Source organism: Oryx dammah, unplaced genomic scaffold (genome assembly GCF_014754425.2).
Source record: "Oryx dammah isolate SB20612 unplaced genomic scaffold, SCBI_Odam_1.1 HiC_scaffold_28, whole genome shotgun sequence".
Classification (NCBI taxonomy): domain Eukaryota; kingdom Metazoa; phylum Chordata; class Mammalia; order Artiodactyla; family Bovidae; genus Oryx; species Oryx dammah.
Window position 1 is genome coordinate 71,803,139 of NW_024070212.1, and position 19,033 is coordinate 71,822,171.

Sequence of the window (19,033 nt, forward strand, 5' to 3'; positions counted from 1 at the left end):
GACACAAACAAACACAGAAATAGCTGTTCCATAGGTGTGAGATAAGGTATGGTTCCTGATAAGACATAGTTTGTGCTGTGTCTTTAAAGCAATACATCCTCTCTTAGGGTGTGGGCCTAAAAGAGAAATAGCTCAGAAAGGGATAATTAGATGATGTTGCCGATGCTGAGACTTGTCTGATTCATCCAGACACTGTAATCAAAAGTTGTACATCCGGTTGTAAAGCATATCTCAGTGCTCCTCTCATCCCCAAATCGCCACCCAGTATTATGCAGAATTAAATGATGTAAAAAATTTGGGTGTAATCTGAGCTTCTGATGTGTTATCCCTGACACCTGCTGATGGTGTTAAGGGGTAGATATTGCTAAAGAAAGGATTAAACTATCTTTCTAACAAACTACTCCCACATTATGAGTTGTACTACATTTAGACTGAATCAGTGTTGCATAATTTCTCAGTAAACTAATATGCACTCTTTTGAATCACTCTCTTTTATTTAAAATCTAATTTAGGTGTAAATCATCCACTTTCCATTAAGGTATAAGGTTTCAGTAAAATGCAAGTTCAGGCCAGATTTTCTTACGGAAGCAAAGTTAACGTAGCTAAATAACTCTACCTAAGATTGCAACAAGAATCTTAAAAATATGACTCAAAGTTAGTTTAGTTGAAGCTTCAGTAATTTAAGGAAATTGCCTAGGCAAGTAATTGGTATTATACCAAACTAAATATTTCACAGTTACATTTGCTTTTGCCTAAAAATAAAAACTGGAGCAATACAAGGGAAAACTGCCAAGACTGAAAATAATATTCAGCAGCTGTAAGTAATTCGGAGTGATAATCATAATTAGACAAGATGTAAGATATGTATTAAAGCCCAGATTGGATCTTCCTGTTGGCAACTGGGAGAAATCCCAAAGGCCTGGACCCTCCACATAGCCCACACACTCTGCTTCATGCCTCAAAGCCCTTCTGTCACCAAGCTTGGCATTAGATGAGCCATGAAACCACTCCCAAGGACATGTGCCACACTGTTACTCTTGAGAAAAGATAGAGGAAAAGAAGAAATGGAAGAGGGTTATACTCTCTGTCTTCAAGTGAGCCTGCAAAGACAAGAAACAGCCAATTATCTTGCAGTAATTGGCATCCTAGTCCTCTGAAAGAAGTCAAGATAATAAAGAAAATAAATATTTTTGTAAGATAAAATGGAGGTCAGCTTTGTAAGACCAGAGAAACATTGGTTTAACCAAGTATAGGTGGGGAATGAAGTAAAACAGCCTTATTCCATAGAAAACAACTCAAGCTAAAGAGAAAGCTCTATGGGGACAGGAGCCACTTCAGTTTTGTTCATTCATTCAGAGAATGCCTCACACATAGCACACGCTCAACTTGCTAAATGAATGAGCAAATTGATAGTGCTTAGATAATACTTGAGGGAGATAATACTTGAAGGAGTACTTAGATAATACTTGAGGGAGTTTATCCTGTGTTAGATGTTGTACTGGCTGTTTTAAGTGTATCAACACATTTAATCTTCACTGTCACTTCTGAGATACTATCAATACCAATCCTAATTTGCTAATGAGGATGCTAAACTAAACACAGCTAAGAAACATGCCCAAGTTACTCTAGTTAGAAAGAGATATCTTTCTACATATATATAATTTATTTTTATAATAAAGATATGTGTATCTTCCTCTTCTACTGGTCTATAAGCATAATGAAATTATAGAACATTCCCCCTTGTCATAAATGGCTTCCCAGGTGGTGCTAGAGGTAATCTGCCAATGGAGCAGACATAAGAGAAGCAAGTTCGATCCCTGGGTTGGGAAGATCCCCTGTAGAAGGGAATGGCAACCCACTTCCAGTATTCTCGGTTGGAGAATCCCGTGGATGGAGGAGGCTGGTGGGCAATAGTCCATAGGGTTGCAAAGAGTCAGACACAACTGAAGTGACTGAGCACACACATAAGTAAAAAATGAAGTATTTATGAAATCAGGTAGGAGATTAAAAATTGTTATTAGATTAGGTGGGCTTTATGGGGGAGGTTTTAGTTTACATTTTTACAGAAGAATAGGACTTGATAAGTGGCTAAGGAGAATAGGAAGTAGGCCTTTTTAGGCTTAAGGATATAGTATGTGCAAATGACAGGGAAGACTGTTTATAAAAATGTCTTATGTGCCTGAAGCTAAGAGTGTATAAAAATCTGGACAAGTTGACTAGCACCAAATATCAGATGTCCCTGAATACTGAGCCACACAATTTTGGCTTTCCTCAACAGGCAGTGGAAACTCCTGAAGGTCTGAGACTAACGTAGGCTCCTACTCTTGCTTATGCTGGTACAATCTACTGTCCACAGAACAGTCAAGGGTATATTTTAAAATGTCAGCTAGTCCCTCTGCATGTAACTGTGTTGTAGATTCTCATATCACTCAGAAGGAAAACAAACTCTCACTATAGTCCAGCTACACCTGTGATCACATGCCAGTACCCTCCTAATGTTAATTGGAATAGGTAGCAGTATGATACTCAAAGGCAACTAAAAACGTGGCAGGGAACATAGAACAGATCTGACCATCACAGAGGCAAAGAAGGATGTCTCCAAATTCAAGACCATATCTGGGGGCCCAGGTTCATCTATACTCTCTGTCTTTTGCTGCAAGAGGATGATGCTACAAAGTTTGTTTGATACATGATTTTCCCCTATCATCTACCTCATGATCTTTCTCCCTTGTTGTTGCTCAGTTGCTCAATGCAGCCCCATGGACTGCAGCTCGCCAGGCTTCCCTGTTCTTTACTGTCTCCTGGGGCTTGCTGAAACTCACATCCATTGAGTCAGTGATGCCATCCAACCATCTTGTCCTCTGTTATCCCCTTCTCCTCCTGCCTTCAATCTTTCCCAGCATCAGGGTCTTTTCCAATGAGTGGGCTCTTCGCATGAGTGGCCAAAGTATTGGAGCTTCAGCTTCAGCATCAGTCCTTCCAGTGAATATTCAGGGTTGATTTTCTTAAGGATTGACTGGTTTGATCTCCTTGCAGTCCAAGGGACTCTCAAGAGCCTTCTCCAACACCACAGTTTGAAAGCATCATTTCTTTGGCACTCAGCCTTCTTTATGGTCCAACTTTCACATCTGTACATGACAACTGGAAAACCAGTAGCTTTGACTTTATGGACCTTTGCTGGCAAAGTGATGTCTCTGATTTTTAAAATGCTGTCTAAGTTTGTCATGGCTTTCTTTCCAAGGAGCAAGTGTCTTTTAATTTCGTGGCTGCAATCAACTGTCTGCAGTGATTTTGAAGCCAAAGAAAATAAAGTCTGTCACTGTTTCCATTGTTTTCCCATCTATTTGCCATGTCGTGATGGGACTAGATGCCATGATCTTTGTTTTTTGAATACTGAATTGTAAGCCAGCTTTTTCCTGCCTAGAGAACCCCATGGACAGAGGAGCCTGGTGGGCTACAGTCCATGGAGTCACAAAGAGTCAGACGGAATTGACTGAGCACACACACATGCAAGAAATATGATAAAAGGGTATATTTGGAGATATATGAAATTGAGTAATAAAAGAATCATATGTACATGTACATGAGTAATCAGTCATGTCCAGCTCTATATGACCTCATGGACTGGAGCCCCCCTAAGCTCTTTTGTCCTTGGGATTCTCCAGGCTAGAATACTGGAATAGGTTGCCATTCACTACTTCAGGGCATCTTCCTGACTCAGGGATCAAATCTGCATCTCCTGTGTTTCCTTCATTGGCAGGCAGATATTTTACCACTGTGCCACCTTACCCAAATTATTATATGTTGTGTTTCTAGTACTTAGTACAGTTCTTAGCACCTACTTCAATAAATATTTGCTGAATGAATGAAAGTATATGGTAAATTCTCTAACTTATAGACAAGTAGCTTGCTTGCTTCACAAAAAAAGATTTTATTTTGTAGGAGAGACATATATTCCTTTTGAAAGTGAAAGTGAAAAACCACTCAGTTGTGTCCAACTCTTTGTGACCCATGAAATTCTCCAGGCCAGAATATTGGACAGGTTAGCCTTTCCTTTCTCCAGGGGATCTTCCCAACCCAGGGATTGAACCCAGGTCTCCCCCATGGCAGGTGGATTCTTTACCAGCTGAGCCACAAGGGAAGCCCAAGAATACTGGAGTGGGTAGCTTACCCCTTCTCTAGTGGATTTTCGCAACCCAGGAATTGAACTGGGTTCTCCTCCATTACAAGCAGATTCTTTACCAACTGAGCTATCAGGGAAGACTCTAACCTATCTATTTATTTATTTAATTGAATTGTTCATTCAATAGATATTTCTTGAGTACCCACTGTGTACCAGAACTTACCAGACTTTGTATCTGGAAATAGTAAGATAAACAAAACAGGCCCTAGGAGAGTTTATAGTCTGGTAAAAGGAATAGATATGCACACAAATAGTTGTAACACAATATGATAGTTATATTAAAAGGAATATGTATTGTGACCTCATGACACAATAGGGTAATCTGTTCAGCTTACTGAAAAAGGAAAGGAGATTCAGGAAAGATTGACCCAAAATGTATTTTAAAGGATGAGTAAGGAGCTTTGAGAGTCCTTTTTACTCTACTCAATTAATGTACTATTTAATTTGTCATGATAATAAAAATATTATCTTTTCTTTGTGTGCTTGGCTTTTAAGATCTGCTCCTTATTTATGATGTCATTTTATGTGCTTTGCTAATTATTAGTCCTTTATTATTATACTGGTTTTATTGCACTCAAGATTCCTAAATAACAGTAGCAACAACTATGAAATAGATGTCACTGAGAAGGTAACAGGCCAATTAAATATTTATGTATGTTTAAAAAAATAAAACATTCTAAGTCCTGAATAAGAGAAAGTAATTTAAGTAGTTTCATGGTTTTAAATTAGACTTCTTACATATCAAAACTTGAAAACCTATCTATTCAACAGTAGACTTATTTTCTTCATCATCTTCTCATTGTTTAACACTCATTTATAATGCAAAGTGAAAGTGAAAGTGAAGCCGTGTCTGACTCTTTGCAACTCCACTCAGTGACTATAGCCTACGAGGCTCCTGGGTCCATGGGATTTTCCAGGCAAGAATACTAGAGTGGGCTGCCATTTAAAGAGAAACATCAAATAGTTGATTTTGCTACATGTTTACTAAAGTGTAGTAGTTTTAGCCCTTGAATCTCACTCACATGGAATCAACAATTATATTTTTAAGAAAACTCCCCACTGGCAGGGGTCAAGGTGTCTTCTATCTCCTTTGATTTCTTAAGAGTTATAAACAACACAATTTATTCTTCTTGTAACATGAAAATATAGGCATTGGTGAAAGTTCCATTAAAAACTAGCTGCTGGCAATTCAAACTCAGTGTGACTAAAAGAGCTTCGAGATTTGAATTATGAATTTGGGGGTGAAACAATATTCTTTCATTACATTATTCATTTCCTACTAGAAAACAGTACTTGAAATCCTGATTTCATTAATAAGAGGTAGTTAAAAATACATTGGTGGAGTTGTTTTATTATTACTATTATTATTCTTACGGTAAATGAGAACCAGTCTCAAGCATAGCTGAACATGTCTGCGACATTCAGTTTCTGGAACATAACATAATTCAGATTCAAAGAGGCAACTGTCCTCTTATGAAACAAAGTGGAATCCATTAAGTAGACTCCCACAGTATCCCAAGCTTGGTGAATCACTAGGTGCAATCTCTCAGTGAAAATTCAACATGACTGTTAGCCAAGTACCCACAGGAGTTTCTCTCTAAGATTGTGAATCTTTCCAATGTATAAATATAGTCATACAATTCAACAGCTCCAAATTCTTCAAACTCTCCTTCAGTATAAAAAGCTAAACATTTTTTTCAATACAGTCAAGTTCCTTCTATCTGCCTAGAGTTCCATTTCAATTTTCTCCACTCCAGGCCTCAAACTTCACAGTCCAGCAACACTAATCTACTTTTAGAGCCTAGAATACATGCCGTGATCTTGCCTTTCCTCATGCCTTTGAATATATTGTTTTCTCTACTCAGATGATGGTCCCCTTTGGTAAAACTATCTGTTAAATCATCTTCCCTTTGCCCAGGCAATTTTAAATACACAATTTTCTGTCTCACTGCAGTTTGCCCAGGCAGTTCTAATATTCCTAAGATTGTATTATAATTGTTTGATATCTTTCCTCTCACACACACACACACACACACACACACACACACACACACAAGGTCTTGGAAGAGAAAATCTCTTTGTTTTTTCAGCATTTAGTATAGCATCTGGCCAATAAAAAAGACCCACAAATATGTGTGTGTGTATTTATATATATATACATACATACATACATACATACATACATACCAGGGAAGCCCTATCCCTAGTATCTCAGTCAGTAAAGAATCTGCCTGCAGTGCAGGAGACCCAGGTTCGATCTCTGGGTTTGGAAAATCCCCTGGAGAAGGAAATGGCAATCCACTCCAGTATTCTTGTCTGGAAAATCCTAGGAACAGAGAAGCCTGGCAGGTACACTCCATGGGCTTGCAAGAGTTGGACATGACTTAGTGACTAAACCAAACCATATAATACATATATATATATATATATATAATATCACTTAGATGTGGAATCTGATAAAGCAAGCAGAACTTGTAAAACACAGGTAGACTAGTGTTACCAGAGGCTGGGAGCTGGGGAAATTGCAGAGATTGTTGTATAAGGGTATAAACTTACAATCAGTAGACAAATAAGTTTTGTAGATCTAATGTACAACATAGTGACTGTAGACAATAATACTGTGCTATAACCTTCAAAGTTGCTAAGAGACTAGACCTTAACTGTTCCCACCACAAAAACGATCATTTTTTTTATAATAGTATTCTTTATTTTTATGATAGTACTTTAAAAAGATTTTGTTTACTTATTTATTTTTGGCTTCACTGGGTCTTAGTTGCTGCGCATAGGCTTCCTCCAGTTGTGGTGAACGGGGGCCACTTTCTTGCTGCAGTGATGTTCTCATTGCGGTGGCTTTGCTTGCTGTGGAACACAGGCAGTAGTTGTGGCTCAGGGGCTCCAGAGAACGGAGTCAGTAGCTGTGGCACTTGGGCTTAGCTGCCCTGTGGCATATGGGGTCTTCCTGGACCAGGGATCAAATCCATGTTTCCTGCACTGGAAGGTGGATTCTTAACCACTAGATGAACAGAGAAGTCCCCAAAATGATCGTGTGACATGATAGAAGTGTCAGCTACCGCTATGGTGGTGATCATGTTGCAATATACAAGTGTATCAAATCCACACTGTTGAACACTTTAGACTTACACACTGTTATAGTTCAACTATATCTCAGTAAAAATAAATTTAAAATATATACATAAATGAATATTGTCCACTATTAGAAATAGTCACAATGCATATAAGATAAATGATGTTAGCTGATATTTGCTGAGTACTTATGTCCAGTCTAATGCAATGTGCTACATGTGCTTCACCTCAAATTCTCACTGCAGTCCTGCCAGGTGGATTATATTATTTCTATTTTGTTCTTGAGAAAACTGAAGATCAGAGAGGTTAGTCGAATAGGCCACATATTGTCATACAGCAGAACCAGGTGTGAATCTAAAATCTGTCTGACTCCAACGCTAGTTTTTCCCCCAGAACACCCGGCTGCTTTTTGATTATTGTTAAGATCTTGAAAGACACAAATTAGATTTTGATTTATTCTTCTCCATTTCTTTCCAGCTCCAAGTACAGCCCAGTATGGAATTACCGGGAGCGCTGACGTTCTTTTCTCCTGCTGGTACCTTGTGTTGACACTGTCCTCTTTCACCAGCTTATTCTACCTGAAGAATGCCATTCTACAATAAATATAAAGACCCATAAAAGGCTTTTAAGGATTCTCTGAAAGTGCTGATGGCTGGATCCAATCTGGTACAGTTTGTTAAAAGCAGCGTGGGATATAATCAGCAGTGCTTACATGGGGATGATCGCCTTCTGTAGAATTGCTCATTATGTAAATACTTTAATTCTACTCTTTTTTTGATTAGCTACATTACCTTGTGAAGCAGTACACATTGTCCTTTTTTTAAGACGTGAAAGCTCTGAAATTACTTTTAGAGGATATTAATTGTGATTTCATGTTTGTAATCTACAACTTTTCAAAAGCATTCAGTCATGGTCTGCTAGGTTGCAGGCTGTAGTTTACAAAAAAAACAAATATTGCAGTGAATATGTGATTCTTTAAGGCTGCAATACAAGCATTCATTTCCCCGTTTCAATAAGAGTCAACCCACATTTACAAAGATGCATTTTTTTTCTTTTTTGATAAAAAAGCAAATAATATTGCCTTCAGATCATTTCTTCAAAATATAACATATCTAGATTTTTCTGCTCGCATGATATTCAGGTTTCAGGAATGATCCTTTTAATATAACTGGCTGTGCAGCTCTGCTTCTCTTTCCTGTAAGTTCAGCATGGGTGTGCCTTCATAAAATAATTTTCTCTTCATCTCCAACTAATAAAATATTTTTGCCAAATTCTACAACTTGAAAGCAAAAATAAACCACAGTGATAAAGTTAATACTAACTATATCCTGTCTCTAAAGAACAAAGGAGCTATCAAATTGTAAAAATCTCTTCCCTCATTACCAATAGGGTTTTGAGAATTTTGCCCCATGATAGCTCAGCTTTGTGATGAAAACGATTTAACTAATATAGTACAGGTAAATCCACTGTATGATTTCTTTAGTTGTAGCTAAATGTCAGATTCACTTTGGGAAATAATTCCCTTTAAAATGATAGCACAGTCCATCCAAAATTGTCTGGCAATACAGCATCTTTTCCTTTCACTATTACAGGCCAAAATTTTTAAGGTGGTTTGTCAGATAGGACACAAAGTCCAATTATAGAACGTTAAATGAGATGGTAAACATTCAAAATTCATTTGGTTCTGTGGCAAATAAGTTGGTACGCTAGATATAGTGTTCCTGTGGACAGGAGCATTTTGCATATTTTCCAGCTGAAAACATTACTCAGTTGATAGTTTGGCATACATGTTGTACAAAAATGCTCCAAAATATAACAAATATTCCATCCTAGTATGCAGCAGATCAATCCCTGAAATAACTAATTCTATGGTTAAATCTTTCTCTATAGCCATGTCAGCTTAAACAAGCAAAGCCGAAATGGAAAAAAAATTATCATGCTTTATTTCTTACATGTTATATGTAAGATGTGTTCAAATGAAGACAAGCCATTAGTGATGAAGAATGTCTTAAATTAATTGCTAAATTATCATGGATTTTAAATTATTTCTATCACAAGGAATGAAAACTACATTTTTGAAGGACATTGCTGTTATTCTACAAGTATTATATTACAAGAATAGTTCGATGGTTTACTCTTTACTAAAGACAGACCATAGCCTTGAAAGCCATTTGCAAGTTTGATAAAGTTACCAATTTTACTATCCCTAGAGAAATTTCTGCAAATAGTTCCCTTTTGCAAGTTATAACAACACCTGCTAATCTAGTTAGAAACAAGATATTTCACAGAGGTTGTATACATTTAAGATATATAATGTAGATAAGTAAAATATAAGTAAAACTTTGTCCCAAAGTACAACATAAATCTATTTTAATTAGAAATGTGAATCCTAAATGAGGAGGCATATATATACAACATTTCCACAAAATGGCAATGATATAGCATAATGCTATTAAATTTACTGTAATAATTTATTATGTTATTTTGACTGATACACTAAGAAAGGTTTTTACAAAAACCACATATGACATTTTAACTTTGATTATTATTGATTTGCTTTTCAAAATCTTTTTGTGGAATCGGTGAGTAAACTACAAAATATTTTGTGTGTGTATTGCAGCTTTAAAGTGGCACACTCCATAATAATCTACTTACTAGAAATAGTGGTGCTACCACAGAAGTGTTAACCATCAGTACCATTGTTTGGGAGAAAGAAACAGATCAAGAATGCATATTATACAGTGATCGCTTTCCTAGAGTAAAAATACCTCCTCTTTGTAAGGTTTGTAGGGTAAATGTGAGGTAAACTGAGGTATAAACTATGGATGAACCAAATAATTAGTTCAAAGTGTTGTCATGATTCCGAATTTGTGGAGTCTGGTGTTTTTCCCATAGAATGTGACAGAAGTACAGTCATAGCTCAGTAGCTATATGTATTTGCCTTTATGTTAGAAGAGATTTTCTTGAGTGACATTTTTAAATAGAGGAGGTATTCACTATGTTTTTCTGTATCAAGCAGCATTCCTAGTTGTTAGGCCCCTGGACAGAGTGAAATCATGAGTATTTATGAGTTCAATATTGTTCAAATAAGGCTACAGTATTTGCTTTTTTGTGTGAATGTATTGCATATAATGTTCAAGTAGATGATTTTACATTTATGGACATTTGAAATGTCTGATTACTCCATTTTATCAGTCCTGATTGTACAAGATTGTTGCAATTTCAAAATAGCAGTTTTATGAAACTGATTTATCTTTTGATCTATAACAATTTTTCTAGCTATTCATTTCAGCATTATATTTCTACAGGTTCGATTTGTGGGACTCTTTTTGTTACCCCTGAATTTTTTTCAGAGAAAGAAAAAAGAAAAAGCAGTTGAGAAAGTAGAGTAGAAAGAAAAAAGACTGAAAGGGGGAAAAGGTAAAGGGAAAAGGAAAAAAGCGAGGAAGGAAAAGAAGGAAAGAGGAAAGAGGGAAGAAGAAAGGAGAGGCTGGGAGGGAGGGAAGAGCCAGAATATTAGGGTAGTCGATGTAATTCACTTGCATTCTTTTAACTGCAACTGGTGTAATTATGTTTTATTTACAATGATCCCATTTGAAACATAAGTCCTGTTACATCATTGAGTTACTATTATGCAGCAATTATATAATGAAAAGTACTGCCCAAACTATAGTATTGTGTTATGGCGGGGACTACAAGATTTGAGAGAGAGAGAACATCAAACTTAAAGCCACTGTTGGGGAGTTCAAACTTAGCTGAAAAATTAATGCTTCATCATAACATTTAAGCTATATCTAGAAAGTAGACTGGAGAACTGAGAAAATTACCAGATAATTCAGGACAGTATATATAAATACCCCAGTGTGTGAACTCAGAAAACTCTGAGAAATTTATCAAAGCCAATTATCTATATTGATTAAATTTACTGAATAACTGTTAATTTATCCATTGTGCTTAGCTTTGTGACACAGCCGAAAGTTATCTATTTAATCTTTTCAATAAAAATTGTTTTTTGAAATTCAGAAATGATTTAAAAAGAGGTCAGGTTTTTAACTATTTATTGAAGTATGTGGATGTACAGTATTTCAATAGATATGAATATGAATAAATGGTATGCCTTAAGATCCTTTGAATATGTATTTACTTTAAAGACTGGAATAAGCTTTTCCTGTCTTTTAGTAAAACATCCATATTTCATAATCTGATGTAAAATATGTTGTACTGTTTCCAATAGGTGAATATAAAGTCAGTTTATCAATTAAAATATGTACTTGACTCATTTGAAAATTCTACTAATTTGAGGGAAAAGAGAAGAAATAGTAAAAATATTTCTGCTATTCCCTTCTTTTCTGTTGCTTCCACTGTACCACACTCACATCTTTCAGATACTCCAAAGCAACACAAGATGAAAATGTTAGATGCTACAATTTAAAAAGGATCTACTTTGTAGCCTTTCCCTCTGTTACCGATTCCCCAACGGTCTAACAAGCTGAACTACATCTAGCCTGAAGAAGAAATTTTCTGGAAAGATTTTATTATCAATTATTTAGAACTTTTACCTCCTAAAATGCATCACAGTAAGCAACAGAGACTGATGAGGAAATCTTGTTGGTTTTACAGACTAAAGATCTGAAAATGGAAATGCCTATAGACGTTAGGCAGAGAGTACAATTTCATGAGATTGCTGGGTATAAAACAAGGAGTATATATTCCACTTCAAGGCATTCAGATACTATTTCAACAAAAACACCTTGCTTTCCAAACAAAATGTGATTTGACTGAAAGCCCATAGTTTGTAACAGCTGTAACATTTGTGTAAAATGAGGGCCACTCCAAATGAATGATTTAACCTCTCTTTTCCAAATCTGTCCATTTATACTCATCATGCAAATAGAAGGGAACAATGTGGTAGATAAAATAACAAACTGTGAAAAAGATTTACACTTGATGCATTAAGCTATTTTAAAGTATGGGTGTCATTGCCATTCTGTGAAAACCATATCTACCAAATCTCTTTCCCTTTTCTAAACCAAAAACACGCACAAATAAACATCTTATTTTCCCTCTGGCTCATTATTTCTCCCTTTGTAATTTCTATTATGCAAACAATCACATAGAAACATAAGTATCAAGTCTCAGACTCTGAAAGCTAGCATGTGAAGCAGAACTATTTTTCTCCCTGAATATCAGAGGTCAAAACACAGATACTTCAAAATGACATCCAGCTACTTGGAAGATAATTACTTACTTTTGCCTGGCAGGCAGAAATTTGAAAATTTTAAGAGAAAAACTTCCGAGAATAATTCATTCAAGATAATGTAATTTGATTCAAGCACCAGAGTGTCAGTGTACTCACCCTGAACTTCCCAAGAAGCATACACCTTCACACTCACATGCACTTTTCCCTAATAATCCCAGATTTATGGAAAATATTTAGAAATTGACATATATAGTAGAAAAAGAAAAAAAAAAAAAAACTGGCAAATGAATGACTCTCCCAAGGCCTTCAGTCTAAAAATTCTGCTCATTTCTGCCCACCTCAGAGATAGACGTGTCAGCTAGAATTACTTCTGAAGTGTCACAGCTATCTCTATCTTGAATTTTACCACGGTAAAGTACTTTAGCAGACATTAAATGTACTTTAAAACATTATTATTGTTTCATTGATGATGAAACAAGATTCATAAATTTTAAATCACTTGCTGAAGGTTATGCTTCTACTAAGTGGCAGATTTGAACCAAATGTGCAGTGCAGAATACTCCCAATTTGTTTCAATATCCATGAGCCTCGTTAGAAATAAATATGACCACATTATTAGCTTTACAAACAATATATATACATTTATATTTATATACAAATAACTTTGTTTACATGTATTTTTTCCCTTTAATGCTATCCCTTTATTTTCCGAAGCCTCCAGAGGTTATGTGGTTTAAAGATGAATCACATTATACATTTCATCTAAAAATTTGGGTGTGCAACTACCTTTGGACACATAGCCCTTGATAATATTAGGCCCATCACACCAAATGGAGGCTCTTGTCATAAGCATATGTATCTTTTTTATATAGCATTTTGCAAAAGCCTACCAAGTTTTGAATAACCCACTGACTATTCCTCAGGCATCTGCAATCAACAGAATTCTTAGAGAAATGGTGAGTAGAATATGTACACACATTTTTTAAAATACACAATAGAATACTGATTTTAATCTTAAGCGATGTTGTTTGAGCCAATTTATGCCAAAATACTAATTATATGCACATCTGTTTGTGCTGGGGCAGGAGAATGAGAGAAAGATTCTAATTTTAGAAATTAAACTATATACAACCTAAGGAATACACTTGCATTTTGTTGTCAAAATAGAAATATAATGCAAATCCTGTAAATGTCACTCTAGTCTGAAAAAACAGAAAGCAAAGCTTTCACATACATGTAAAATGAACACATCAATTCATTAATGAAGGACGCAGGAAATCTGGGTTCCATCCCTGGGTCATGACATGTGAAGAAGGAAATGCAACCTAATCCAGTATTCTTGCCTGGAGAATGGCATGGACAGAGGAATCTGACAGGCTATAGTCCGTGGGGTTGCAAAGAGTCAGACATGATTGAGCGACTACACTTTCAAGAAGTTACAACTGGATAAAAGGACAATCCAAAGAACAGGAACATTTATAGATCAAGAATATTGAAATTAATATGTTTATAGAGGCAAAACTGGATTCTTCCAGAGTAAGGAGAAGAATAAAGTTGTAACCTTAACCAGCAGAACTTATTTATGTGTTGGATGACAAGATATACTTTGCCTTGCTATCATTGTAAAATTGTTCAAATGCAGTGAAAGGTGGAGTCCCCATAGAATCAGAACCAGGTAAACTGCAAGGGTGTTTGCTAAGGAGTGCCTGGGTTGTTCATGCACACAGCTTTTCCCTTAAAATAATAAGATACAAAAATCTTAAAAGCACATGAATTAAATGAATTGCCAATATTTTAAGGTTTGATAATATAACCTCTATTGTAATGATTCAGATAAAAACATATTATCTATATCTACTATTTTACATTTTCTGTATTCTAATTACTCATTTTCTTCCTTAACCACAAACCAATATCCAATAGTTGAGACATATAGAAGGAGAAATAAACAATTAAACTATAACGAGGATGACATTCTTCAATAATCTACCTTGTTGAAAAATGAATATATTTTGAACACTTGTTAAAAGAAAAAGGATTTATCATTTGGAGGGAGGAGCATTTAATTCTAGAGATAACAGGAATTTTTATGAAAAATAAGGAGAATGAAGTAACAGTTAATATGGCAATATCTCTTCAACCAAATACAACAGTAATGTTGAAAACGCTGTAAGACACCATTGATGAACTGAATGGTCTGCTTCCACTTACTGCTAATGAACTGCAAATTTTGGTTTGGTAGAAGCTACAGGAGGTAACATGGTTCGTTAGGCTTTCAAAGCTTTAAAATGTTAAAGAAGGTGGTTTTCCTCCTTCATTTCAAGTGAATTGCTAAAAGCATCATGATGTTCCTCAGTGGAACTTTGAATTTGTTAGTTTCTTTATTAATTTTGACTTTTTTACATTCAAAAAGGTTAACTTTACACTAAACGCAGCATACTTCAACTTCCTGCAGGTTTGAATTGTGCTTAAGCAAATACTCCAAGCACATGGAATTTCCTGAGAAATTTTCAGGACCTTATTTTAGAAAAAGGACTTAAGCAATATTCTTTACAGACTGGGATATGCTAATAAAAATAGCAGTTTTCTTGATTGCACCCAATAGAATCCATAGAACTCTTACATAGTTTTCTAAGTAGTTTCATAAATGTGGGTTGCAGTTGCCCTGAAACTTGACATCTCCCTACTACACATTTGACAAGTGACCTGGCAAAAAATGCGGTCAATAGCTCATTTATGACGTACTCCTCAAGAAATTGTTGCCAGAGATTTGAAACTGCTTCCAGCTGATGTCTTTCAAAACAAAGCACATACTCACACATACAAACACAAAATCACGTTGCTGTCAGTGATCTGGAAAATAAGCTTCGAAGCCAGCCATGTGGTGTTCTGGATAATTCAAAAAACGAAGAAGAAATGACAACAGTGCAGCCACCAGTCTCTGTTTCTGTTTCATTTGCTAAGATTTTCGCAGAAGTAACATCTTGTGATTTAATTAATCAGAAGGTGGCACCTGCTTTAACTGCCAATATGGAGAAAAATAGATTTTTTCTGGAATAAAATTTATTTTTGGAAATACATTTTTCTTGTTGATACTAGGTAACTAGTTTATTATGCTTTTGAAATTCTTACTATCTAATAATTTTAAATGTTGACAAAGAGAAAGACTGGGTTTTTTTTTCAACTTGGAATAATCTTTTTCCTGGAAATGTGTATTTCCAATTTTTAGATAGACAAACTTGCATGTATGTTCACAAATTTCTATTCTCTCATAATTCAATTGTAACAATATATTAACAAAACCTTTTTGGTTTAATATGTGATTGAAATATATCTTTCACCAAGTAACACAAGAACTTATATAATGATCTCCATTTTTACACTGAGATCCTCAGCTAATATCTCAAGCTAGCATCATTTCAAGAAGAATCTAGCATCTGTTGATTATGGATATGTTAAAAATCAACTTAGAATAAGAAGACATTTATTTAATTTTTGTCAGATAACTCAAAATTTTCACATGACACTCATCCTTTCAGGCATTCATTCTACAAGAAAGTGTGATTATATAACCTTTCAAGAGACTTTTAAAAGGAATTAACTGATAGAGTTAATCTGGATGTTTAGAAGACAACCACCAAACTGGAGCAAAAGGTCTCTCTTTCTCTAATGCTTTTTCTAGGAAGCCAGTCTCACCTTAAATTTGAAAAAAAAGAGAGAAGGAGAAGAAAAAAAAGGAGGGAAAAAAGGAGGAAGAAAAGGATGGAGGGAAGAAGAAGCAAGGGAGGAGGGAGAGAGAGAGAAAAATTAACAATGTATTTTCTGTTCTGAAAAATAATAGGGAAATGTTCCCAAAGAAAGACTGTGCATGTGTGTGTGTGTGTGTGTATGTGTGTACTTAATGCTTGCCCAGATCTATAATGAACAACAATGCCTTTTCTTTGCAATATGACTTCAGTTTCCACACTTATAATTACTAAATACAGTGAGGCAAATAAAGTTTTCTTTTTTTTTTAATTTATTTTTTATTTTACTTTACAATTCTGTATTGGTTTTGCCATACAAATAAAGTTTTCTATTCTGTATTTTGCAATTGTCATTCCTCTTATTTCTTTAAAAGTTTAATTGACATTCATCTATAATAGATTTTGGGTATTATATCATACTGTTTTCTGAAGAAAATATGACTATTTCATTTTATCACATATAATGAAAGAGATAAAACATCCATTGCTCTGTCACTTGGAGAGTTAATAGTGAATTCTCATAAGAAATTGCTTAGTAATAAAATAAAATCTGAATTTGAATATGTTACCACTTTGTAAATATTCACAGTAAAATAAAGAGTCAGATCTTCTATAATTGTCAGAAATAAAATTTTGGTGATGTTTGAAAAAATCCCCAAAGCCCTGTGAATTTAACTCTTTTAATTTCAGGCTTTCAGAAAAACTGAAAAACACTTTTCAAATGTAAATAAAACTTTATTTTAAGGAGTCTCAATATTTTATGTCTGTGATACCAGTATAGTCACATGTCATAGTCTATCAGTCTTGGTTGCAAACAACAGAAACAGATTGGCTAGTTTGAGCAGAAAAGAAATTCATATACTCTTGTATAACTCTCAGAATGATGGAGAACCTGGAGAACAGGATGACATCAATACAGGAAGTGCAACCAAAAATGCAGCCAATAGATTGCCAAGCACACGGGTAAGATCATGCTACAGGTAAGGATAACATTTTCATGGACATCTGTCATCTCCTTTGGAGTTTCAGCTCTACTACTGCTACTCTGAGTAATGCCTAAATATTTTCATATCTGTTTCATTTACCCAAGATCCAAAATCTAGACCAGTTGACCAAACCTAAGTTTATATAATCAATAACTAAGTCCTCTCACTTGAATTTTAGAAGCAGGAGGAGGGGCCCTTTCTTTCACTAAGATTCATTCATAGAAGACATTTCCAAGTGATAGAGTGCTTGGATACTATCTAGCCAATATATGAAAAAGGCCATTACACGTGCTCTAAGCAGGTGAGTTTGTAAAAACTTGTATGTGAAAGTTATATATTTGCTGTCAAGCTAATTTAGTGGAGATTCTCTATTTTAACTATTATCTAAGAAAATAGTTCAATTACACCTACATATTTAGATTTTTCTATACAAAATTCTTTGGCTTATTATAATGAATATATTGAACAATTTTTATCAGATTTTCTATTTTATTTGATGTAAACTTGAATAGTGGAGTTGATGTGAATTTTAAGCTTAATTCATAAATAATAATAAATTCAATTTGGGGAGGCAGATTTATATAGATAGATATGTTGTTGCTGTTGTTCAGTCCTCAGTCATGTCTGACCGTTGGCAACCCCATGGACTGCAGCGCTTCCCTCTCCTTCACTATCTCCTGGAGTTTATCCAAACTCATGTCCATTGAGTCAGTGATGCCATCCCACCAGCTCATCCTCTGTCATTCCTTTCTCCTACTGCCCTCAATCTTTCTCAGCATCAGGGTCTTTTCAAATGAGTCAGTTCTTTGCATCATGTGGCCAATATTGCAGTTTCAGCTTCAGTATCAGTCCTTCCAATGAATATTCAGGACTGATTTCCTTTAAGATCGACTGGTTTGATTTCCTTGCAGTCCAAGGGACTCTCAAGAGCCTTCTCCAACACCACAGTTCAAAAGCATCAATTTTTCGGTGTTCAGCTTTCTTTATAGTCCAGCTCTCACATATATACATAACTACTGGAAAACCAGTAGCTTTGACTAGACAGACTTTTGTCGGCAAATATCTCTGCTTTTAATATGCTAAGTTGGTCATAGCTTTTCTTCCAAGGAGCAAGCATCTTTTAATTTTATGGCTGCAGTCACCATCTGCAGTGATTTTGGAGCCCAAAAACATAAAGTCTGTCACTGTTTCCATGGTTTCCCCATCTATTTGCCATGAAGTGATGGGACTGGATGCCATGTTCTTCGTTTTTAGGATGTTGAGTTTTAAGCCAGCTTTTTCACTCTCCTCTTTCTCTTTCAAGAGGCTCCTAAGTTCCTCTTCACTTTCTGCCATAAGGGAGGTGTCATGTATGTATCTGAGGTTATTGATATTTCTCCTGGCAATCTTGATTCCAGCTTGTGCTTCATCTAGCCCAGCATTTCACATGATGTACTCGACATATAAGTTAAATAAGCAGGGTGACAATATACAGCCTTGACATACTCCTTTCCCAATTTTGAACTAGTCTGTTGTTCCATGTACAATTCTAATTGTTGCTTCTTGACTTGCATACAGATTTCTCAGGAGGCAGGTAAGTTTGTCTGGTATTCCAATCTCTTTAAGAATTTTCCACAGTTTGTTATGACCTACACAGTCAAAGGTTTTGGCATAACAAATAAAGAAGAAATAGAATTTTTTCTGGTTTTCTCATGCTTTTTTGGTGATCTCATGCTTTTCTGATGTTGGCAATTTATCTCTGGTTCCTCTGCCTTTTCTAAATACAGCCTGAACATCTGGAAGTTTACAGTTCATGTACTGTTGAAGCCTGACTTGGAGAATTTTGAGCATTACT

General features: G+C 35.4%; 1 protein-coding gene across 1 annotated transcript in view; it reads left to right on the forward strand.

The window, feature by feature from the left end:
- NEGR1 (neuronal growth regulator 1) overlaps positions 1 to 11,542 on the forward strand; it is a 1,022,884-nt gene extending 1,011,342 nt beyond the window's left edge. The window contains exon 7 of the mRNA XM_040232560.1: positions 7,745 to 11,542. Within this exon, the coding sequence (XP_040088494.1) occupies positions 7,745 to 7,869 (125 nt within the window). The 3' untranslated portion in view covers positions 7,870 to 11,542. The remainder of the gene's footprint in view (positions 1 to 7,744) is intronic.
- The last annotated feature ends 7,491 nt before the right edge of the window (positions 11,543 to 19,033 follow it).